At 52.2% G+C, this 19,454-nt stretch overlaps 1 protein-coding gene across 1 annotated transcript in view; it reads right to left on the reverse strand.

Annotated features, from left to right (window-relative positions):
• The window catches only part of MROH1 (maestro heat like repeat family member 1), a 140,099-nt gene that overhangs the window by 104,177 nt on the left and 16,468 nt on the right, over positions 1 to 19,454 (reverse strand). The window contains 9 exon segments of the mRNA XM_073680090.1: positions 3,266 to 3,385; positions 3,471 to 3,575; positions 4,526 to 4,578; positions 16,062 to 16,203; positions 18,095 to 18,135; positions 18,670 to 18,814; positions 19,034 to 19,141; positions 19,249 to 19,307; positions 19,310 to 19,423. Of these exon segments, the coding sequence (XP_073536191.1) occupies positions 3,266 to 3,385; positions 3,471 to 3,575; positions 4,526 to 4,578; positions 16,062 to 16,203; positions 18,095 to 18,135; positions 18,670 to 18,814; positions 19,034 to 19,141; positions 19,249 to 19,307; positions 19,310 to 19,423 (887 nt within the window).

Here is a 19,454-nt window from a genome sequence, read left to right on the forward strand (position 1 = left end):
GAGGCGGAGTGGCCGAGAGGAGGAGAGGCGGAGTGGCCGAGAGGAGGAGAGGCGGAGTGGCCGAGAGGCGGAGTGGCCGAGAGGAGGAGAGGCCGAGAGGAGGAGAGGCCGAGAGGAGGAGAGGCGGAGTGGCCGAGAGGCGGAGTGGCCGAGAGGAGGAGAGGCCGAGAGGAGGAGAGGCGGAGTGGCCGAGAGGCGGAGTGGCCGAGAGGAGGAGTGGCCGAGAGGAGGAGAGGCCGAGAGGAGGAGAGGCGGAGTGGCCGAGAGGAGGAGAGGCGGAGAGGCGGAGTGGCCGAGAGGAGGAGAGGCGGAGTGGCCGAGAGGAGGAGAGGCGGAGTGGCCGAGAGGAGGAGAGGCGGAGTGGCCGAGAGGAGGAGAGGCGGAGTGGCCGAGAGGAGGAGAGGCGGAGTGGCCGAGAGGAGGAGAGGCGGAGTGGCCGAGAGGAGGAGAGGCGGAGTGGCCGAGAGGAGGAGAGGCGGAGTGGCCGAGAGGAGGAGAGGCGGAGTGGCCGAGAGGAGGAGAGGCGGAGTGGCCGAGAGGAGGAGAGGCGGAGTGGCCGAGAGGAGGAGAGGCGGAGTGGCCGAGAGGAGGAGAGGCGGAGTGGCCGAGAGGAGGAGAGGCGGAGTGGCCGAGAGGAGGAGAGGCGGAGTGGCCGAGAGGAGGAGAGGCGGAGTGGCCGAGAGGAGGAGAGGCGGAGTGGCCGAGAGGAGGAGTGGCCGAGAGGAGGAGTGGCCGAGAGGAGGAGAGGCCGAGAGGAGGAGAGGCGGAGTGGCCGAGGGGAGGAGAGGCGGAGTGGCCGAGGGGAGGAGAGGCGGAGTGGCCGAGGGGAGGAGAGGCGGAGTGGCCGAGGGGAGGAGAGGCGGAGTGGCCGAGGGGAGGAGAGGCGGAGTGGCCGAGAGGAGGAGAGGCGGAGTGGCCGAGAGGAGGAGAGGCGGAGTGGCCGAGAGGAGGAGAGGCGGAGTGGCCGAGAGGAGGAGAGGCGGAGTGGCCGAGAGGAGGAGAGGCGGAGTGGCCGAGAGGAGGAGAGGCGGAGTGGCCGAGAGGAGGAGAGGCGGAGTGGCCGAGAGGAGGAGAGGCGGAGTGGCCGAGAGGAGGAGAGGCGGAGTGGCCGAGAGGAGGAGAGGCGGAGTGGCCGAGAGGAGGAGAGGCGGAGTGGCCGAGAGGAGGAGAGGCGGAGTGGCCGAGAGGAGGAGAGGCGGAGTGGCCGAGAGGAGGAGAGGCGGAGTGGCCGAGAGGAGGAGAGGCGGAGTGGCCGAGAGGAGGAGAGGCGGAGTGGCCGAGAGGAGGAGAGGCGGAGTGGCCGAGAGGAGGAGAGGCGGAGTGGCCGAGAGGAGGAGAGGCGGAGTGGCCGAGAGGCGGAGTGGCCGAGAGGAGGAGAGGCCGAGAGGAGGAGAGGCCGAGAGGAGGAGAGGCGGAGTGGCCGAGAGGCGGAGTGGCCGAGAGGAGGAGAGGCCGAGAGGAGGAGAGGCGGAGTGGCCGAGAGGCGGAGTGGCCGAGAGGAGGAGTGGCCGAGAGGAGGAGAGGCCGAGAGGAGGAGAGGCGGAGTGGCCGAGAGGAGGAGAGGCGGAGAGGCGGAGTGGCCGAGAGGAGGAGAGGCGGAGTGGCCGAGAGGAGGAGAGGCGGAGTGGCCGAGAGGAGGAGAGGCGGAGTGGCCGAGAGGAGGAGAGGCGGAGTGGCCGAGAGGAGGAGAGGCGGAGTGGCCGAGAGGAGGAGAGGCGGAGTGGCCGAGAGGAGGAGAGGCGGAGTGGCCGAGAGGAGGAGAGGCGGAGTGGCCGAGAGGAGGAGAGGCGGAGTGGCCGAGAGGAGGAGAGGCGGAGTGGCCGAGAGGAGGAGAGGCGGAGTGGCCGAGAGGAGGAGAGGCGGAGTGGCCGAGAGGAGGAGAGGCGGAGTGGCCGAGAGGAGGAGAGGCGGAGTGGCCGAGAGGAGGAGAGGCGGAGTGGCCGAGAGGAGGAGAGGCGGAGTGGCCGAGAGGAGGAGTGGCCGAGAGGAGGAGTGGCCGAGAGGCGGAGTGGCCGAGGGGAGGAGAGGCGGAGTGGCCGAGGGGAGGAGAGGCGGAGTGGCCGAGGGGAGGAGAGGCGGAGTGGCCGAGGGGAGGAGAGGCGGAGTGGCCGAGGGGAGGAGAGGCGGAGTGGCCGAGAGGAGGAGAGGCGGAGTGGCCGAGAGGAGGAGAGGCGGAGTGGCCGAGAGGAGGAGAGGCGGAGTGGCCGAGAGGAGGAGAGGCGGAGTGGCCGAGAGGAGGAGAGGCGGAGTGGCCGAGAGGAGGAGAGGCGGAGTGGCCGAGAGGAGGAGAGGCGGAGTGGCCGAGAGGAGGAGAGGCGGAGTGGCCGAGAGGAGGAGAGGCGGAGTGGCCGAGAGGAGGAGAGGCGGAGTGGCCGAGAGGAGGAGAGGCGGAGTGGCCGAGAGGAGGAGAGGCGGAGTGGCCGAGAGGAGGAGAGGCGGAGTGGCCGAGAGGAGGAGAGGCGGAGTGGCCGAGAGGAGGAGAGGCGGAGTGGCCGAGAGGAGGAGAGGCGGAGTGGCCGAGAGGAGGAGAGGCGGAGTGGCCGAGAGGAGGAGAGGCGGAGTGGCCGAGAGGAGGAGAGGCGGAGTGGCCGAGAGGAGGAGAGGCGGAGTGGCCGAGAGGAGGAGAGGCGGAGTGGCCGAGAGGAGGAGAGGCGGAGTGGCCGAGAGGCGGAGTGGCCGAGAGGAGGAGAGGCGGAGTGGCCGAGAGGAGGAGAGGCGGAGTGGCCGAGAGGAGGAGAGGCGGAGTGGCCGAGAGGAGGAGAGGCGGAGTGGCCGAGAGGAGGAGAGGCGGAGTGGCCGAGAGGAGGAGAGGCGGAGTGGCCGAGAGGAGGAGAGGCGGAGTGGCCGAGAGGAGGAGAGGCGGAGTGGCCGAGAGGAGGAGAGGCGGAGTGGCCGAGAGGAGGAGAGGCGGAGTGGCCGAGAGGAGGAGAGGCGGAGTGGCCGAGAGGAGGAGAGGCGGAGTGGCCGAGAGGAGGAGAGGCGGAGTGGCCGAGAGGAGGAGAGGCGGAGTGGCCGAGAGGAGGAGAGGCGGAGTGGCCGAGAGGAGGAGAGGCGGAGTGGCCGAGAGGAGGAGAGGCGGAGTGGCCGAGAGGAGGAGAGGCGGAGTGGCCGAGAGGAGGAGAGGCGGAGTGGCAGAGAGGCGGAGTGGCAGAGAGGCGGAGTGGCAGAGAGGCGGAGTGGCAGAGAGGCGGAGTGGCAGAGAGGCGGAGTGGCAGAGAGGCGGAGTGGCAGAGAGGCGGAGTGGCAGAGTGGCAGGCGGTGATACCTCTCTCTCCGCCTCCTCCTGGTAACGGGCGCCCGTCAGCAGCTCCTGCAGCTCTTTCCTCACCACCTCCCGGTTGGCGCAGGCGCCCAGGCTGCTCCCGATACATTTATACAGGAAATTCTGAGAAGAGAAAACGGAGAAGGTTGCCCCCCACTGGACACAGAGCACCATAACCACCATGAACCTCAGCTCAGACGTCTCTCACCTTCTCCAGAGCGGAGCTATACCCGGGGAGTTGTTTTCTCATCTCCTGCGAGAGCTGAGAGATCCAGACGTCATCGGACACGGCCTGCAGCGAGCCCACCAGGAGCTGTGCCAAAGAAAGTGAATGTACCAGACCCCCGAGACTAGACGATCCGCAGCGAGCCCACCAGGAGATGTGCCAAAGAGAGTGAATGTATTCCTGCCCCGCCCCCCCACCTCCATTAAGGGCTCCCTTCCCCGCCCCCCCTACCTCCATTAAGGGCTCCCTTCCCCGCCCCCCCTACCTCCAGTAAGTGCTCCTCCCTCACCCCCCTACAGCCAGTAAGTGCTCCTCCCCCAACCCCCCTACATTCAGTAAGCGCTCCTCCCCGCACCCCCCTACATTCAGTAAGCGCTCCTCCCCCACCCCCCTACCTTCAGTAAGCGCTCCTCCCCGCCCTCTACAGCCAGTAAGCGCTCCCTGCCCCGCCCCCCTACCTCCAGTAAGCGCTCCTCCCCCGCCCCCCTACCTCCAGTAAGCGCTCCTCCCCCGCCCCCCTACCTTCAGTAAGCGCTCCTCCCCCGCCCCCCTACCTCCAGTAAGCGCTCCTCCCCCGCCCCCCTACCTCCAGTAAGCGCTCCTCCCCCGCCCCCCTACCTCCAGTAAGCGCTCCTCCCCCGCCCCTCTACCTCCTCCAGTAAGCGCTCCTCCCCCGCCCCCCTACCTTCAGTAAGCGCTCCTCCCCCGCCCCCCTACCTTCAGTAAGCGCTCCTCCCCCGCCCCCCTACCTTCAGTAAGCGCTCCTCCCCCGCCCCCCTACCTTCAGTAAGCGCTCCTCCCCCGCCCCCCTACCTTCAGTAAGCGCTCCTCCCCCGCCCCCCTACCTTCAGTAAGCGCTCCTCCCCCGCCCCCCTACCTTCAGTAAGCGCTCCTCCCCCGCCCCCCTACCTTCAGTAAGCGCTCCTCCCCCGCCCCCCTACCTTCAGTAAGCGCTCCTCCCCCGCCCCCCTACCTTCAGTAAGCGCTCCTCCCCCGCCCCCCTACCTTCAGTAAGCGCTCCTCCCCCGCCCCCCTACCTTCAGTAAGCGCTCCTCCCACAAGTTCTGCTGCAGAAGTTTCTCCGGAGTTTCTAGAAATACAAGTGTTCAATCATCAGATCCTGATTCTGCCGATCAGAGTACAAAGGAAAAGTGAAGAAAGTCTAAAGTCTGTAAGACCGAGGTCACCGGGCGGAAGAAAACTAATGATGGTCATCTGTGAGCCGTCCGTGTCTCCACTATGTATACCATCTCTTAGGCCATGACCCCACTATCACTATGAAGTCAGTGTTTTTTCTCAGGAGTGGGAGCCAAAACCAGGAGTGGGTGATAAATACAGAATTGGTGACTTGTTTCTATTCTACCTTTTCTCTGATTGTTCCTCACCTGGTTTTAGCTTCCACTCCTGAGAAAAAATACTGACCGGATACTGATAGAGGGGCTGTGGCTTTATAGTAAGAGAAGCACATACACATATACACACACACACACACACACACACACACACACCTAGAGTGGTGTGAAAGTATCTGCCCCCTTCCTGATTTCTTATTCTTTTCCTTGTTTATCACTTAAATGTTTCAGATCACAAAACAAATGTAAATATTACACAAAGATAACACAAGTAACCACAAAATGCAGTTTGTAAATGAAGATCCGATCGTGATGAACACACATTCTCAGCTTCAGGGCAAACCAGGGAAGAAGACGCAAGTTTTTTCATAACTAACACCGGCCTATAAGCCAGAAATCAATAGTAACAAGTAAACTGACAACAGCCGTGTCATGTTCGGTCTCCGCGGAAAGGTAAAATCCCAATAAAAAATACGCCGCTGATTTGGAACTTCTGCGATCATCCGGAGGTTGTAACTCAGGGGCTGATAAACAATCAAGGCAAATTATGATTTGTGTTCAATGCTGAGGAAGATACACATCAGTTTTCAATCGGATTGCTTCCATCTGCGAGCTGAATCTGATCGGTGTAGTAAGTGCTTGTCCCTTTTATTTTATGGCACTGTATATACTGTATTAACAAAAAGACTTCTCTCACATGGCTGCGACCTACGTCTCTACGGAGAGCACAGCCATGTGCGCGTTTATTCATGGTTCCATTTCCGGACATTCAGTTCTGATGAAGGTCTAAGACTAGTCCGAAAACGTTCAACGTTATACTGAATCCAATAAAAAGCTTTATTTTCACCATACTTCTATTGAGGGCCAAGTTTTTCGTTAAGTCATGTGTGGGCTGGATGCCCTACTTGTGCACCACTCTCATTAATTACAAGAGTGCCGTATATGACTCTGCATTGTATATACAGTATTGTTTTGTCACCTTTCGTATCTATCGTTTTGGATTAAATAATATAAAATTTACAGTTCTGTTCATTTTGATCTGTAATCCGCACTCCAAAGCCATACGCTACCAGAAATCAGGCGTCCAGCCAGCCCGTATAAAACACAACTGGTGGTGGTGGCAGCAAGTAGTACTTGGGTTATCATGGAGCTAGCCGTGACCATACCGGGAGTATATACATATATATTCTAGGCATTGGAATCAGAGTATATAGAGTGCCTACAAGTAGTATTCAACCCCCTGCAGATTTAGCTGGTTTGATAAGATGCAAATAAGTTAGAGCCTTCAAACTGCAAACGAGAGTAGGTTTTATGAACAGAACCATAAATCTTACAAACCAAAAAGTTATGTTGCTCAGTTGAATTTTATTAAATTTTAAACATTAAAGTGTGGGTCAATTATTATACAACCCCTATGTTTAATATTTTGTGGAATAACCCTCGTTTGCAATTACAGCTAATAATCGTCTTTTATAAGACCTGATCAGGCCGGCACAGGTCTGTGGAGTTATCTTGGCCCACTCCTCCATGCAGATCTTCTCCAAGTTATCTAGGTTCTTTGGGTGTCTCATGTGGACTTTATTCTTGAGCTCCTTCCACAAGTTTTCAATTGGGTTAAGGTCAGGAGACTGACTAGGCCACTCCAACACCTTGACTTTTTCCCTCTTGAACCAGGCCTTGGTTTTCTTGGCTGTGTGCTTTGGGTCGTTGTCTTGTTGGAAGATAAAATTATGACCCATCTTAAGATCCTTGATGGAGGAGCGGAGGTTCTTGGCCAAAATCTCCTGGTAGGCCGTGCTATCCATCTTCTCATGGATGCGGACCAGATGGCCAGGCCCCTTGGCTGAGAAACAGCCCCACAGCATGATTCTGCCACCACCATGCTTGACTGTAGGGATGGTATTCTTGGGGTCGTATGCAGTGCCATCCAGTCTCCAAACGTCACGTGTGTGGTTGGCACCAAAGATCTCGATCTTGGTCTCATCAGACCATAGAACCTTGAACCAGTCTGTCTCAGAGTCCTCCAAGTGATCATGAGCAAACTGTAGACGAGCCTTGACATGGCGCTTTGAAAGTAAAGGTACCTTACGGGCTCGTCTGGAACGGAGACCATTGCGGTGGAGTACGTTACTTATGGTATTGACTGAAACAAATGTCCCCACTGCCATGAGATCTTCCCGGAGCTCCTTCCTTGTTGTCCTTGGGTTAGCCTTGACTCTTCGGACAAGCCTGGCCTCGGCACGGGAGGACACTTTCAAAGGCTGTCCTGGCCGTGGAAGGCTAACAGTAGTTCCATAAGCCTTCCACTTACGGATGATGCTCCCAACAGTGGAGACAGGTAGGCCCAACTCCTTGGAAAGGGTTTTGTACCCCTTGCCAGCCTTATGACCCTCCACGATCTTGTCTCTGATGGCCTTGGAATGCTCCTTTGTCTTTCCCATGTTGACCATGTCTGAGTGCTGTTCACAAGTTTGGGGAGGGTCTTAAATAGTCAGAAAAGGCTGGCAAAAGAGATCTTTAATCCACACATGTGAAGCTCATTATTCTTGGTGCCTGAACTACTTCTTAATACTTTAGGGGGACCAAACAGAATTCTTGTGGTTTGAGGGGTTGAATAATAAATGACACGCTGAATTAACTTTTAACGTTTTAAAAAAATAAAAAAATAAAATTTGCTGCAGTGCATTTCCCACTTCCAGGCTGATCTACAGTACAAATGTCACAATGCCAAGTTAATTCCGCATGTGTCAACCAGCTAAATCTGCAGGGGGTTGAATACTACCTGTAGGCACTGTATATCATACACTACCAGAAATCAGGCGTCCAGCCAGCCTGTATAAAACACAACTGGTGGTGGTGGCAGCGAGTAGTACTTGGGTTATCGTGGAGCTAGCCGTGACCATACCGGGAGTATATACATATATATTCTAGCCATTGGAATCAGAGTATATATCATACGCTACCAGAAATCAGGCGTCCAGCCAGCCTGTATAAAACACAACTGGTGGTGGTGGCAGCGAGTAGTACTTGGGTTATCGTGGAGCTAGCCGTGACCATACCGGGAGTATATACATATATATTCTAGGCATTGGAGTCAGAGTATATATCATACGCTCACTGTTACTTTACCAATAACAGGTCTGCGACTAAAAAGCTGTTTCATTATTTTCATATAATTTCCATGTATTTTGTCATTTTGATATAAAAATCCTAACCCTCAGGACTTGCCATAAACCTATAGGTTCTTCTGGAAACTCTGGTGTGAATCATCGGCAGGCGGCGTATATTCTTTCCCCAAGTTCTGACTTTGAAGACGATACAAGACCAAATTTTTTTTCCCAGGAGGAGATGAAGGATTTAGTAAGAGACTTGAATCTTCCCAAAGATGCCGCCGAGTTCCCCGGATCAAGGCTCAAATGCAGGAATTTATTGTTATCAGGAGTCTTTCTCATGGTTCAGACATCGTGAAAAGGAGTCCGTTCCTTACTTTGCCCAGGAAGGCAAGTTGGCTTAATGCATCGATGTCGAAGGTTTGATGGGTCACTTCAAATCCAATATGATTCGATGGCGTCTTTTTATAGACTCTTCAAAAAAATAAAAAAGTCTCAAAGCAGTTTTACTCCACAACGGTGGTTTTTACGCTTCCAACCCTGTAGGTCATTCTGTACACTCGAAGGAAACCTACTAGAACTTGGAATTGGTTCTTCGTAAACTTAAATCTGAAGACCACGGTTGGCAAGTGTGTGGGGATTTGAAGGTCTTGTGCATGCTGCTCGGGTAACAAGCTGGGCATACAAAATACCCTGGTTTTCTGTGTCTGGGGGACAGTCGAGACCGACAAAAGCACTGGACCAAGAAGAGTTGGAAGCCGAGGGTGCTCACAGGCGGTGAAAAAAAAAATGTCCTCCAAGAAACTCTGGTACCTCCCTCTATAGTTCTTCTACCACCTCTCCACATAAAACTGGGCTTGATGAAGCAATTTGTAAAATCCCTTCCAAGACGTGGGGAATGCTTCTAATACTTCGTCACCAAGTTTCCAAGCCTCTCGGAGGCAAAATTGAAGGAAGGTGTGTTCGTCGGACCAGACATTAGAAGGCTTATAGCTGATAATTTGTCAATACCATGACGGATCCTCAAAAAGAAGGGGGCATTGCATTTAAAGAGGTCGTAGAGAAATTTTTAGGCAATAAAAAAATTCCTGACTACAAAAAGATCGTGGGACGAACGCTGAGAGCATTTCAAGCTTTAGGTTGTCTGAGGAGTTTGAAGGTGCTTTTCCTCCATTCCCACCTTGACTACTTTCGTGAGAATTTGGGAGCTTGTGAGTGAAGAGCAAGGTGGACGATTCCACCAGGACATTAAAGAAGTGGACGATTCCACCAGGACATTAAAGAGGTGGACGATTCCACCAGGACATTAAAGAGGTGGACGATTCCACCAGGACATTAAAGAGATGGAAAGAAGACACCGGGGAAATGGAGCATTACAATGATGGCAGACTATGGTTGGATGCTTCAGAGAGACATTGCAGATGCTACTCACAAGCGTAAATGGACCAAGAGGAGCCTCACAGGGGGAAGGAAAAAAAAAATCCATTTTAGTGCGTGTTAGTGAGCTCATTTCAGTTCAAAAATTATTTTCATTAAAAATTTGAAATACAAAATTGATTTTATGAGTCTATTTTCATTTATTTCGTGGTATTGCCTTATTTAACATAGTTACCTAAATTGTTAGGAAGCGTGACGTCCTATGACAAGACCATTTTTCTGCCTGGCTGCCGCACTTCATGTCTCCAGATTTACCGACCCTTATCCTGAGAGACTTCAACATCCCCATAAACAGCCCCACCTCCTCATCCGCATCCCAGCTTCTATCTTTAACCACTTCTCTCGGCCTCTCACAGCTTTCAACCTCTGAGACACACAAAGATGGAAACACCCTTGATCTGGTCTTTGTCCGGCTTAGTTCAATCCCCCACCTAGATAACTCCGCTCTTCCCCTCTCTGATCATAACATTCTCTCCTTCACGCTCACAAATCCTCGCCCGCCCCAGCACACTCCTACCTATCACACATTCAGAAATCTACCAGCCATTAACCCTCATACACTCACAGACTCCCTTCACTCATCACTGTCCCCAATCTCCTCTCTGTCCTGTCCTGATCTGGCTGTAAACCACTACAAAGACACTCTCAGAAGCCCCCCTGGACCAAGTAGCGCCCCTCACCCTCAGAACCTCTAAACACAGAGTAAAACAGCCCTGGCTCACACCGCAAATCCAGCGATACTCTAGAAGTGCCGAACGCCTATGGAGGAAAACTCGGACACCAGAAAACTTTATCCACTACAAATTTATGTTAAAAACATATAAGTCTGCCCTTCACCTCGCCAAACAGACCTACTTCACCACCCTGATCTCACTATCCAACAACCCCAAAAAACTCTTCGATACCTTTCACTCCCTCCTCAGTCCTAAAGCCCAGGCCCCCATCACAGACATTTGTGCCGAGGACTTGGCCTCCTACTTCACAGAGAAAATAGACCCCATCCGTCAGGAAATCAGCCCCCAGCCACCAAGAGCTGTGACTCCCATCCCCCCCACATCCCCTCTGGATCCCTCTCCACATTTGACCCAGTCACAGAAGATGAAGTCTCCAGGCTCCTCTCTTCTCATCCCACTACATGCACCACTGAACCCATCCCCTCACATCTACTCCAATCTCTTTCTTCAGTCGTCCCTACTCACCTAACCAAAATCTTCAACCTCTCCCTCTCTTCTGGTATTTTCCTCTCCTCCTTCAAACACTCCATCATTACTCCATTATTAAAAAAGCCCTCTCTTAACCCTTCCTGCACAAACAACTACAGACCAGTCTCCAATCTTCCCTTCATCTCTAAACTCTTGGAGCGCCTGGTCTACTCCCGCCTTACCAGTTACCTCTCCACTCACTCTCTTCTAGACCCATCACAGTCCGGCTTCTGCCCTCTACATTCTACAGAAACTGCACTCAAAGTAACCAATGACCTGCTGACAGCAAAAAGTAATGGTGACCACTCTCTGCTCATTCTTCTTGACCTCTCTGCAGCCTTTGACACCGTTGACGACCACCTCCTACTCTCTATGCTCCACTCAATCGGCATAAAGGACACTGCTCTCTCCTGGTTCTCCTCCTACCTATCTGACCGCTCTTTCAGTGCATCGTTCGCTGGCTCCACTTCTTCCCCTCTTCCTCTCATTATTGGGGTTCCTCAGGGGTCAGTCCTTGGCCCTCTTCTCTTCCTCTCACTATTGGGGTTCCTAAGGGTTCAGTACTTGACCCTCTTCTCTTTCTCTCTCTACACAGCCCCAATTGGACAGACCATCAGCAAATTTGGCTTTCAGTACCATCTTTATGCTGATGACACACAACTATACACCTCATCACCTGACCTTACCCCACTGTACTACAGAACACCAGTGACTGTCTGGCCGCAGTTTCTAACATCATGTCTGCTCTCTATCTGAAACTCAACCTTTCCAAAACTGAACTTCTTCTACTCCCGCAGTCTACTCACCTTCCTAAATCTGACATCTCCCTCTCCGTGTGTGGCACCACAATAACGCTGAGCCAGCAGGCGCGCTGTCTGGGCATTGTGTTTGACAACAATCTCTCCTTCACCCTCCACATACAATCTCTTGCCCGCTCTTGTCGCTTGCACCTGAAGAACATCTCTAGAATCCGTCCCTTTCTCACCTTGGAAAGGACAGAAACCCTCACTGTCGCCCTGATCCACTCCCGCCTTGACTACTGTAACTCTCTATTAATTGGCCGCCCCCTCACTCGACTTTCCGCCCTCCAGTCCATCCTTAATGCTGCAGCCAGGGTCATCTATCTGGCTAACCTTTACTCAGACTCCTCCGCTCTGTGCCAGTCATCGCACTGCCTGCCCATGAATTATAGGATCCAATTTACACTGCTTGTTCTCACCCACAAAGCTCTCCACAGTGTGGCGCCCCCCTACATCTCCTCCCTCATTTCTGTCTATCGGCCTATCCGTTCTCTACGCTCCGCAAGCGACTTTTGACTAACATCCGCACTAATCCGCACCTCCCACTCCCGGCTTCAAGACTTCTCCTGAGCTGCACCTATTCTCTGGAATGCTCTACCCCAAGAAATTAGGTCGAACCACAAAGTACACAGTTTAAGGCGCTCCCTAAAAACCCACCTGTTTAGGGCGGCCTATCACCTTCCCTAATCTAAGTCCTTTTATATTCTTATAGCCCATTCCTTATTTCTCCAAACATAAGTCTCCACCGAACCCAAAAGCACTACAGATACTGCCTGGTGATGAGTTCATGCAGCCTTTATCTGTCCCTCATCCCCTCAAGATGGCCGGACCATCCTTGTAAATAAGCCCCTGTCCTTTGTCACCCCCACCTCATTGTAGATTGTAAGCTCTTACGAGCAGGGGTGCCATTATTTTAGCTGTAATTATTGTACTATCTTTAGCTATGTTACTTATGACTGCTGTGTGTGAACCTCTGAATTGTAAAGCGCTGCGGAATATGTTGGCGCTATATAAATAATTATATTATTATTATTTTAGGATTCAGCGCACCAAAAAACAAAGATTAAGTGGAATAGCAGCTCTTGAAATGTTATTTTTTGCAGAGCTGTGTAACCGGCCCATTAGTGGAAGCAGCCTGCGGCCTCTAATCGTCAGGCAATAGCGTCCAGTGGACAATAGGGGGCAGCACAGCCACATGCCTGAGGAGCTGGACCAGACACAGGCCGGGGGAGGTGAGAGAGGCTTGTTGCCGGCTTTACCAATTCCCGTATTAAAAATATTTCTAATGTGTGCGCATGTATGATGTGTATGACTGTGTATATATATATTTATGTCTGCGTACTGCGTGTCTGCATGCGAGCGTCAGCGTGTCTGCGTACTGGGTGTACAGTGGTGGCCAAAAGTATTGGCACCCCTGCAATTCTGTCGGATAATGCTCCGTTTCTTGCAATCACAAATTCTTTGGTCTTATTCTCTTCATTTAATTTGTTTGCAAGGAAAAAACACAAAAGAGAATGAAGCAAAAATCAAATCATTGATCATTTCACACAAAACTCCAAAAAAGGACCGGACAAAAGTATTGGCACCCTCAGCCTAATACTTGGTTGCACAACCTTTAGCCGAAATAACTGTGAACAACCGCTTCTGTTAACCATCAATGAGTTTCTTACAATGCTCTGCTGGAATTGTAGACCATTCTTCTTTGGCAAACTGCTCCAGGTCCCTGATATTTGAAGGGTGCCTTCTCCAAACTGCCATTTTGAGATCTCTCCACAGGTGTTCTATGGGATTCAGGTCTGGACTCATTGCTGGCCACCTTAGAAGTCTCCAGTGCTTTCTCTCAAACCATTTTATAGTGCTTTTGGAAGTGTGTTTTGGGTCATTGTCCGGCTGGAAGACCCATGACCTCTGAGGGAGACCCAGCTTTCTCACACTGGGCCCCACATTATGCTGCAAAATTTGTTGGTAGTCTTCAGACTTCACAATGCCATGCACACGGTCAAGCAGTCCAGTGCCAGAGGCAGCAAAGCAACCCCAAAACATCAGGGAACCTCCGCCATGTTTGACTGTAGGGAGCGTGTTCTTTTCTTTGAATGCCTCTTTTTTTTCCTGTACACTCTATGTTGATGCTTTTTCCCATCTACTTTTGTCTCATCTGACCAGAGAACATTCTTCCAAAACGTTTTAGGCTTTCTCAGGTAAGTTTTGGCAAACTCCAGCCTGGCTTTTTTATGTCTCGGGTTAAGAAGTGGGGTCTTCCTGGGTATCCTACCATACAGTACCCTTTCATTCAGACGCCGACAGATAGTACGGGTTGACACTGTTGTACCCTTGGACTGCAGGGCAGCTTGAACTTGTTTGGATGTTAGTCGAGGTTCTTTATCCACCATCCGCACAATCTTGCGTTGAAATCTCTCGTCAGGTTTTCTTTTCCGTCCACATCTAGGGAGGTTAGCCACAGTGCCATGGGCTTTACACTTCTTGATGACACTGCGCACGGAAGACACAGGAACATTCATGTCTTTGGCGATGGACTTGTAGCCTTGAGATTGCTCATGCTTCCTCACAATTTGGTTTCTCAAGTCCTCAGACAGTTCTTTGGTCTTCTTTCTTTTCTCCATGCTCAATGTGGTCACACAAGGACACAGGACAGAGGTTGAGTCAACTTTAATCCATGTTAACTGGCTGCAAGTGTGATTTAGTTATTGCCAACACCTGTTAGGTGCCACAGGTAAGTTACAGGTGCTGTTAATTACACCAATTACAGAAGCATCACAGGATTTTTCAAAGGGTGCCAATACTTTTGTCCACCCCCTTTTTTAGGTTTGGTGTGGAATTATATCCAATTTGGCTTTAGGACAATTCTTTTTGTGTTTTTTTCATTGTAGACAAATTAAATGAAGAGAATAAGACCAAAGAATTTGTGATTGCAATCATTTTCAGGAAGAAACTGGGTATTATCTGACAGAATTGCAGGGGTGCCAATACTTTTGGCCAGAACTGTTTGGACACACCTTCTCATTTAAAGATTTTTCTGTATTTTCATGACTATGAAAATTGTACATTCACACTGAAGGCATCAAAACTATGAATTACCACATGTGGAATTATATACTTAACAAAAAAGTGTGAAACAACTGAAAATATGTCTTATATTCTAGGGTCTTCACAGTAGCCACCTTTTGCTTTGATGACGGCTTTGCACACTCTTGGCATTCTCTTGATGAGCTTCAAGAGGTAGTCACCGGAAATGGTCTTCACTTCACAGGTGTGCCCTGTCAGGTTTAATAAGTGGGATTTCTTGCCTTATAAATGGGGTTGGGACCATCAGTTGTGTTGTGCAGAAGTCTGGTGGATACACAGCTGATAGTCCTACTGAATAGACGGCCAGAATTTGTATTATGGCAAGAAAAAAGCAGCTAAGTAAAGAAAAACGAGTGGCCATCATTACTTTAAGAAATGAAGGTCAGTCAGTCCGAAAAATTGGGAAAACTTTGAAAGTGTCCCCAAGTGCAGTCGCAAAAACCATCAAGCACTAGAAAGAAACTGGCTCACATGAGGACCGCCCCAGGAAAGGAAGACCAAGAGTCACCTCTGCTTCTGAGGATAAGTTTATCTGAGTCACCAGTCTCAGAAATCGCAGGTTAACAGCAGCTCAGATTAGAGACCAGGTCAATGCCACACAGAGTTCTAGCAGCAGACACATCTCTACAACACCTGTTAAGAGGAGACTTTGTGCAGCAGGCCTTCATGGTAAAATAGCTGCTAGGAAACCACTGCTAAGGATAGGCAACAAGCAGAAGAGACTTGTTTGGGCTAAAGAACACAAGGAATGGACATTAGACCAGTGGAAATCTGTGCTTTGGTCTGATGAGTCCAAATTTGAGATCTTTGGTTCCAACCACAGTGTCTTTGTGTGACACAGAAAAGGTGAACGGATGGACTCTACATGCCTGGTTCCCACCGTGAAGCATGGGGGAGGAGGTGTGATGGTGTGGGGGGCTTTGCTGGTGACATTGTTGGGGGTTTATTCAAAATTGAAGGCATACTGAACCAGCATGGCTACCACAGCATCTTGCAGCGGCATGCTATTCCATCCGGTTTGCGTTTAGTTGGACCATCATGTATTTTTCAACAGGACAATGACCCCAAACACCTCCAGGCTGTGTAAGGGCTATTTGACCAAGCAGGAGAGTGATGGGGGGCTACGCCAGATGACCTGGCCTCCACAGTCACCAGACCTGAACCCAATCCAGATGGTTTGGGGTGAGCTGGACCGCAGAGTGAAGGCAAAAGGGCCAACAAGTGCTAAGCATCTCTGGGAACTCCTTCAAGATTGTTGGAAGACCATTTCTGGTGACTACCTCTTGAAGCTCATCAAGATAATGCCAAGAGTGTGCAAAGCAGTCATCAAAGCAAAAGGTGGCTACTGTGAAGACCCTAGAATATAAGACATATTTTCAGTGGTTTCACACTTTTTGTTAAGTATATAATTCCACATGTGGTAATTCATAGTTTTGATGCCTTCAGTGTGAATGTACAATTTTCATAGTCAAGAAAATACAGAAAAATCTTTAAATGAGAAGGTGTGTCCAAACTTTTGGTCTGTACTGTATATATACACAGATAACAGCAGAAAAATCACCAACGCCGCCATAATCCAGTCCCTCACCTTCCAAGATCTGCAGGAGCGGCGGGATCTCCTGCTCCCAGCACTGCCCGATACTGGGGTGGAGGTTAATCTGCAGAACAGACAGGAGGCGAAGAGCAGCAGCGGTCCTCCCATCATCAGGGTCCAGAGACACCGAGACCACCTGAGAGAGGAAGAAAGCCCACCGTCATATCACAGCAAGTCACCGGAACACCGTATACTATATACATCACTACATGACAGGACTAGAAGTGTCCGCTCCTCCTCACTGTCCTCCTGGGTATATACTATATACATCACTACAGGACAGGACTAGAAGCGTCCGCTCCTCCTCACCGTCCTCCTGGGTATATACTATATACATCACTACAGGACAGGACTAGAAGTGTCCGCTCCTCCTCACCGTCCTCCTGGGTATATACTATATACATCACTACAGGACAGGACTAGAAGTGTCCGCTCCTCCTCACCGTCCTCCTGGGTATATACTATATACATCACTACAGGACAGGGCTAGAAGCGTCCGCTCCTCCTCACCGTCCTCCTGGGTATATACTATATACATCACTACAGGACAGGGCTAGAAGTGTCCGCTCCTCCTCACCGTCCTCCTGGGTATATACTATATACATCACTACAGGACAGGACTAGAAGTGTCCGCTCCTCCTCACCATCCTCCTGGGTATATACTATATACATCACTACAGGACAGGGCTAGAAGCGTCCGCTCCTCCTCACCGTCCTCCTGGGTATATACTATATACATCACTACAGGACAGGGCTAGAAGCGTCCGCTCCTCCTCACCGTCCTCCTGGGTATATACTATATACATCACTACAGGACAGGGCTAGAAGCGTCCGCTCCTCCTCACCGTCCTCCTGGGTATATACTATATACATCACTACAGGACAGGGCTAGAAGTGTCCGCTCCTCCTCACCATCCTCCTGGGTATATACTATATACATCACTACAGGACAGGACTAGAAGTGTCCGCTCCTCCTCACCATCCTCCTGGGTATATACTATATACATCACTACAGGACAGGACTAGAAGTGTCCGCTCCTCCTCACCGTCCTCCTGGGTATATACTATATACATCACTACAGGACAGGACTAGAAGTGTCCGCTCCTCCTCACCATCCTCCTGGGTATATACTATATACATCACTACAGGACAGGACTAGAAGTGTCCGCTCCTCCTCACCGTCCTCCTGGGTATATACTATATACATCACTACAGGACAGGACTAGAAGTGTCCGCTCCTCCTCACCGTCCTCCTGGGTATATACTATATACATCACTACAGGACAGGACTAGAAGTGTCCGCTCCTCCTCACCGTCCTCCTGGGTATATACTATATACATCACTACAGGACAGGGCTAGAAGTGTCCGCTCCTCCTCACCATCCTCCTGGGTATATACTATATACATCACTACAGGACAGGACTAGAAGCGTCCGCTCCTCCTCACCATCCTCCTGGGTATATACTATATACATCACTACAGGACAGGACTAGAAGTGTCCGCTCCTCCTCACCGTCCTCCTGGGTATATACTATATACATCACTACAGGACAGGACTAGAAGTGTCCGCTCCTCCTCACCATCCTCCTGGGTATATACTATATACATCACTACAGGACAGGACTAGAAGTGTCCGCTCCTCCTCACCGTCCTCCTGGGTATATACTATATACATCACTACAGGACAGGACTAGAAGTGTCCGCTCCTCCTCACCGTCCTCCTGGGTATATACTATATACATCACTACAGGACAGGACTAGAAGCGTCCGCTCCTCCTCACCGTCCTCCTGGGTATATACTATATACATCACTACAGGACAGGACTAGAAGCGTCCGCTCCTCCTCACCGTCCTCCTGGGTATATACTATATACATCACTACAGGACAGGACTAGAAGCGTCCGCTCCTCCTCACCGTCCTCCTGGGTATATACTATATACATCACTACAGGACAGGACTAGAAGTGTCCGCTCCTCCTCACCGTCCTCCTGGGTATATACTATATACATTCGGGGGACACTCACCAGCAGTCTTGCGTACAGAGCGTGTGGTGACGGTAGATTCACTGTGAATACAAGATTGAAATCATTAGACAAGTGGAGGAGAGTGCAGAGCTCCTATGAGGGGCGACATCTTGGGGGGGGGGGGGGCACGGCAGAGCTCCTACGAAGGGCAGTAGAGCTCCTACGAAGGGCAGTAGAGCTCCTACGAGGGGCGACATCTTGGGGGGGGCGGCAGAGCTCCTACGCGGGGCGACGTCTTGGGGGGGGGGGGGGGGCGGCAGAGCCCCTACGAGGGGGTGACATCTTGGGGGGAGCGGCAGAGCTCCTACGAGGGGCGACGTCTTGGGGGGTGGGGGGCGGCAGAGCTCCTACGAGGGGGCGACATCTTGGGGGGAGCGGCAGAGCTGCTACAAGGGGCGACATCTTCGGGGGGGCGGCAGAGCTCCTATGAGGGGGTGACATCTTGTGGGGAGTGTCAGAGCTCCTACGAGGGGCGACGTCTTGGGGGGGGGTGGCAGAGCTCCTACGATGGGGCGACATCTTGGGGGGGGGGGGCGGCAGAGCTCCTACGAGGATCAGCATCTTGGGGGGCTCACCGTTCACATTGAAGTTGATGAGGAACGCCTCCACGCCTTCCTCCTGCTTCTTCTGGCCCAGGTGCACCAGGCTCTTGCACACTGGGGTCAGGGCCTTGGTGAACTGTACGGGGACAACGAACTCCAGCAGGTGGGGCCACAGGATCTGGGAACACAATGTGAGCGTCGTGTTAACTCTTCACCTGCCATATGCAGTTTCTGCATTAACCCCTTCCGGTCATGCAGTACACCGCAGCATCGGCAGCCTGAGCTGAGCACAGGGTCACGATTTGTGTATGTAGTAAGAAGCGCATAAAAGTCAGACAAAATGGCTGCAGTATGTCGGGGGTTAACGGCACGAGGCGCAGCGGTGGCGGGGTCTCACGTTGGTCATGCGCTCCACTGTGGTGCTGATCAGGTACAGGGTGTTGATGCTGATCCGTCTCACGCTTTCTTCCGTCACGTCTTCCTGCTCGTTGTTCGGCCGCCGCAGCTGATAATAGAGGGGAGACCATTAATATCTGTGGGGTCTGCGGCTGGACGCTCAATGTGACAGAGAAGATCCCACACAGGTACTACTACTCCCATCTGGCACCTTACCGAGCTCTCCGCAGACACACAGCACAGCCGGATGATGTAGTCCAGCATCACCTCTCCCCCGGCTGCTCCAGGTAGCCGTGATGTGCCATGGTACTGATCAGCTGCACCATCGCCTTCCTCACCTGCCGAGAGAGAGAGCGGGTACAAGAGACGGCCAGGCAGGCGAGAGGGACCCACAGAGGCAGGGACGGGCCAGGCAGGCGAGA

Source organism: Phyllobates terribilis, unplaced genomic scaffold (assembly GCF_046119375.1).
Source record: "Phyllobates terribilis strain yellow unplaced genomic scaffold, ASM4611937v1 Scaffold_4__5_contigs__length_816908805, whole genome shotgun sequence".
Taxonomy (NCBI): Eukaryota; Metazoa; Chordata; class Amphibia; order Anura; family Dendrobatidae; genus Phyllobates; species Phyllobates terribilis.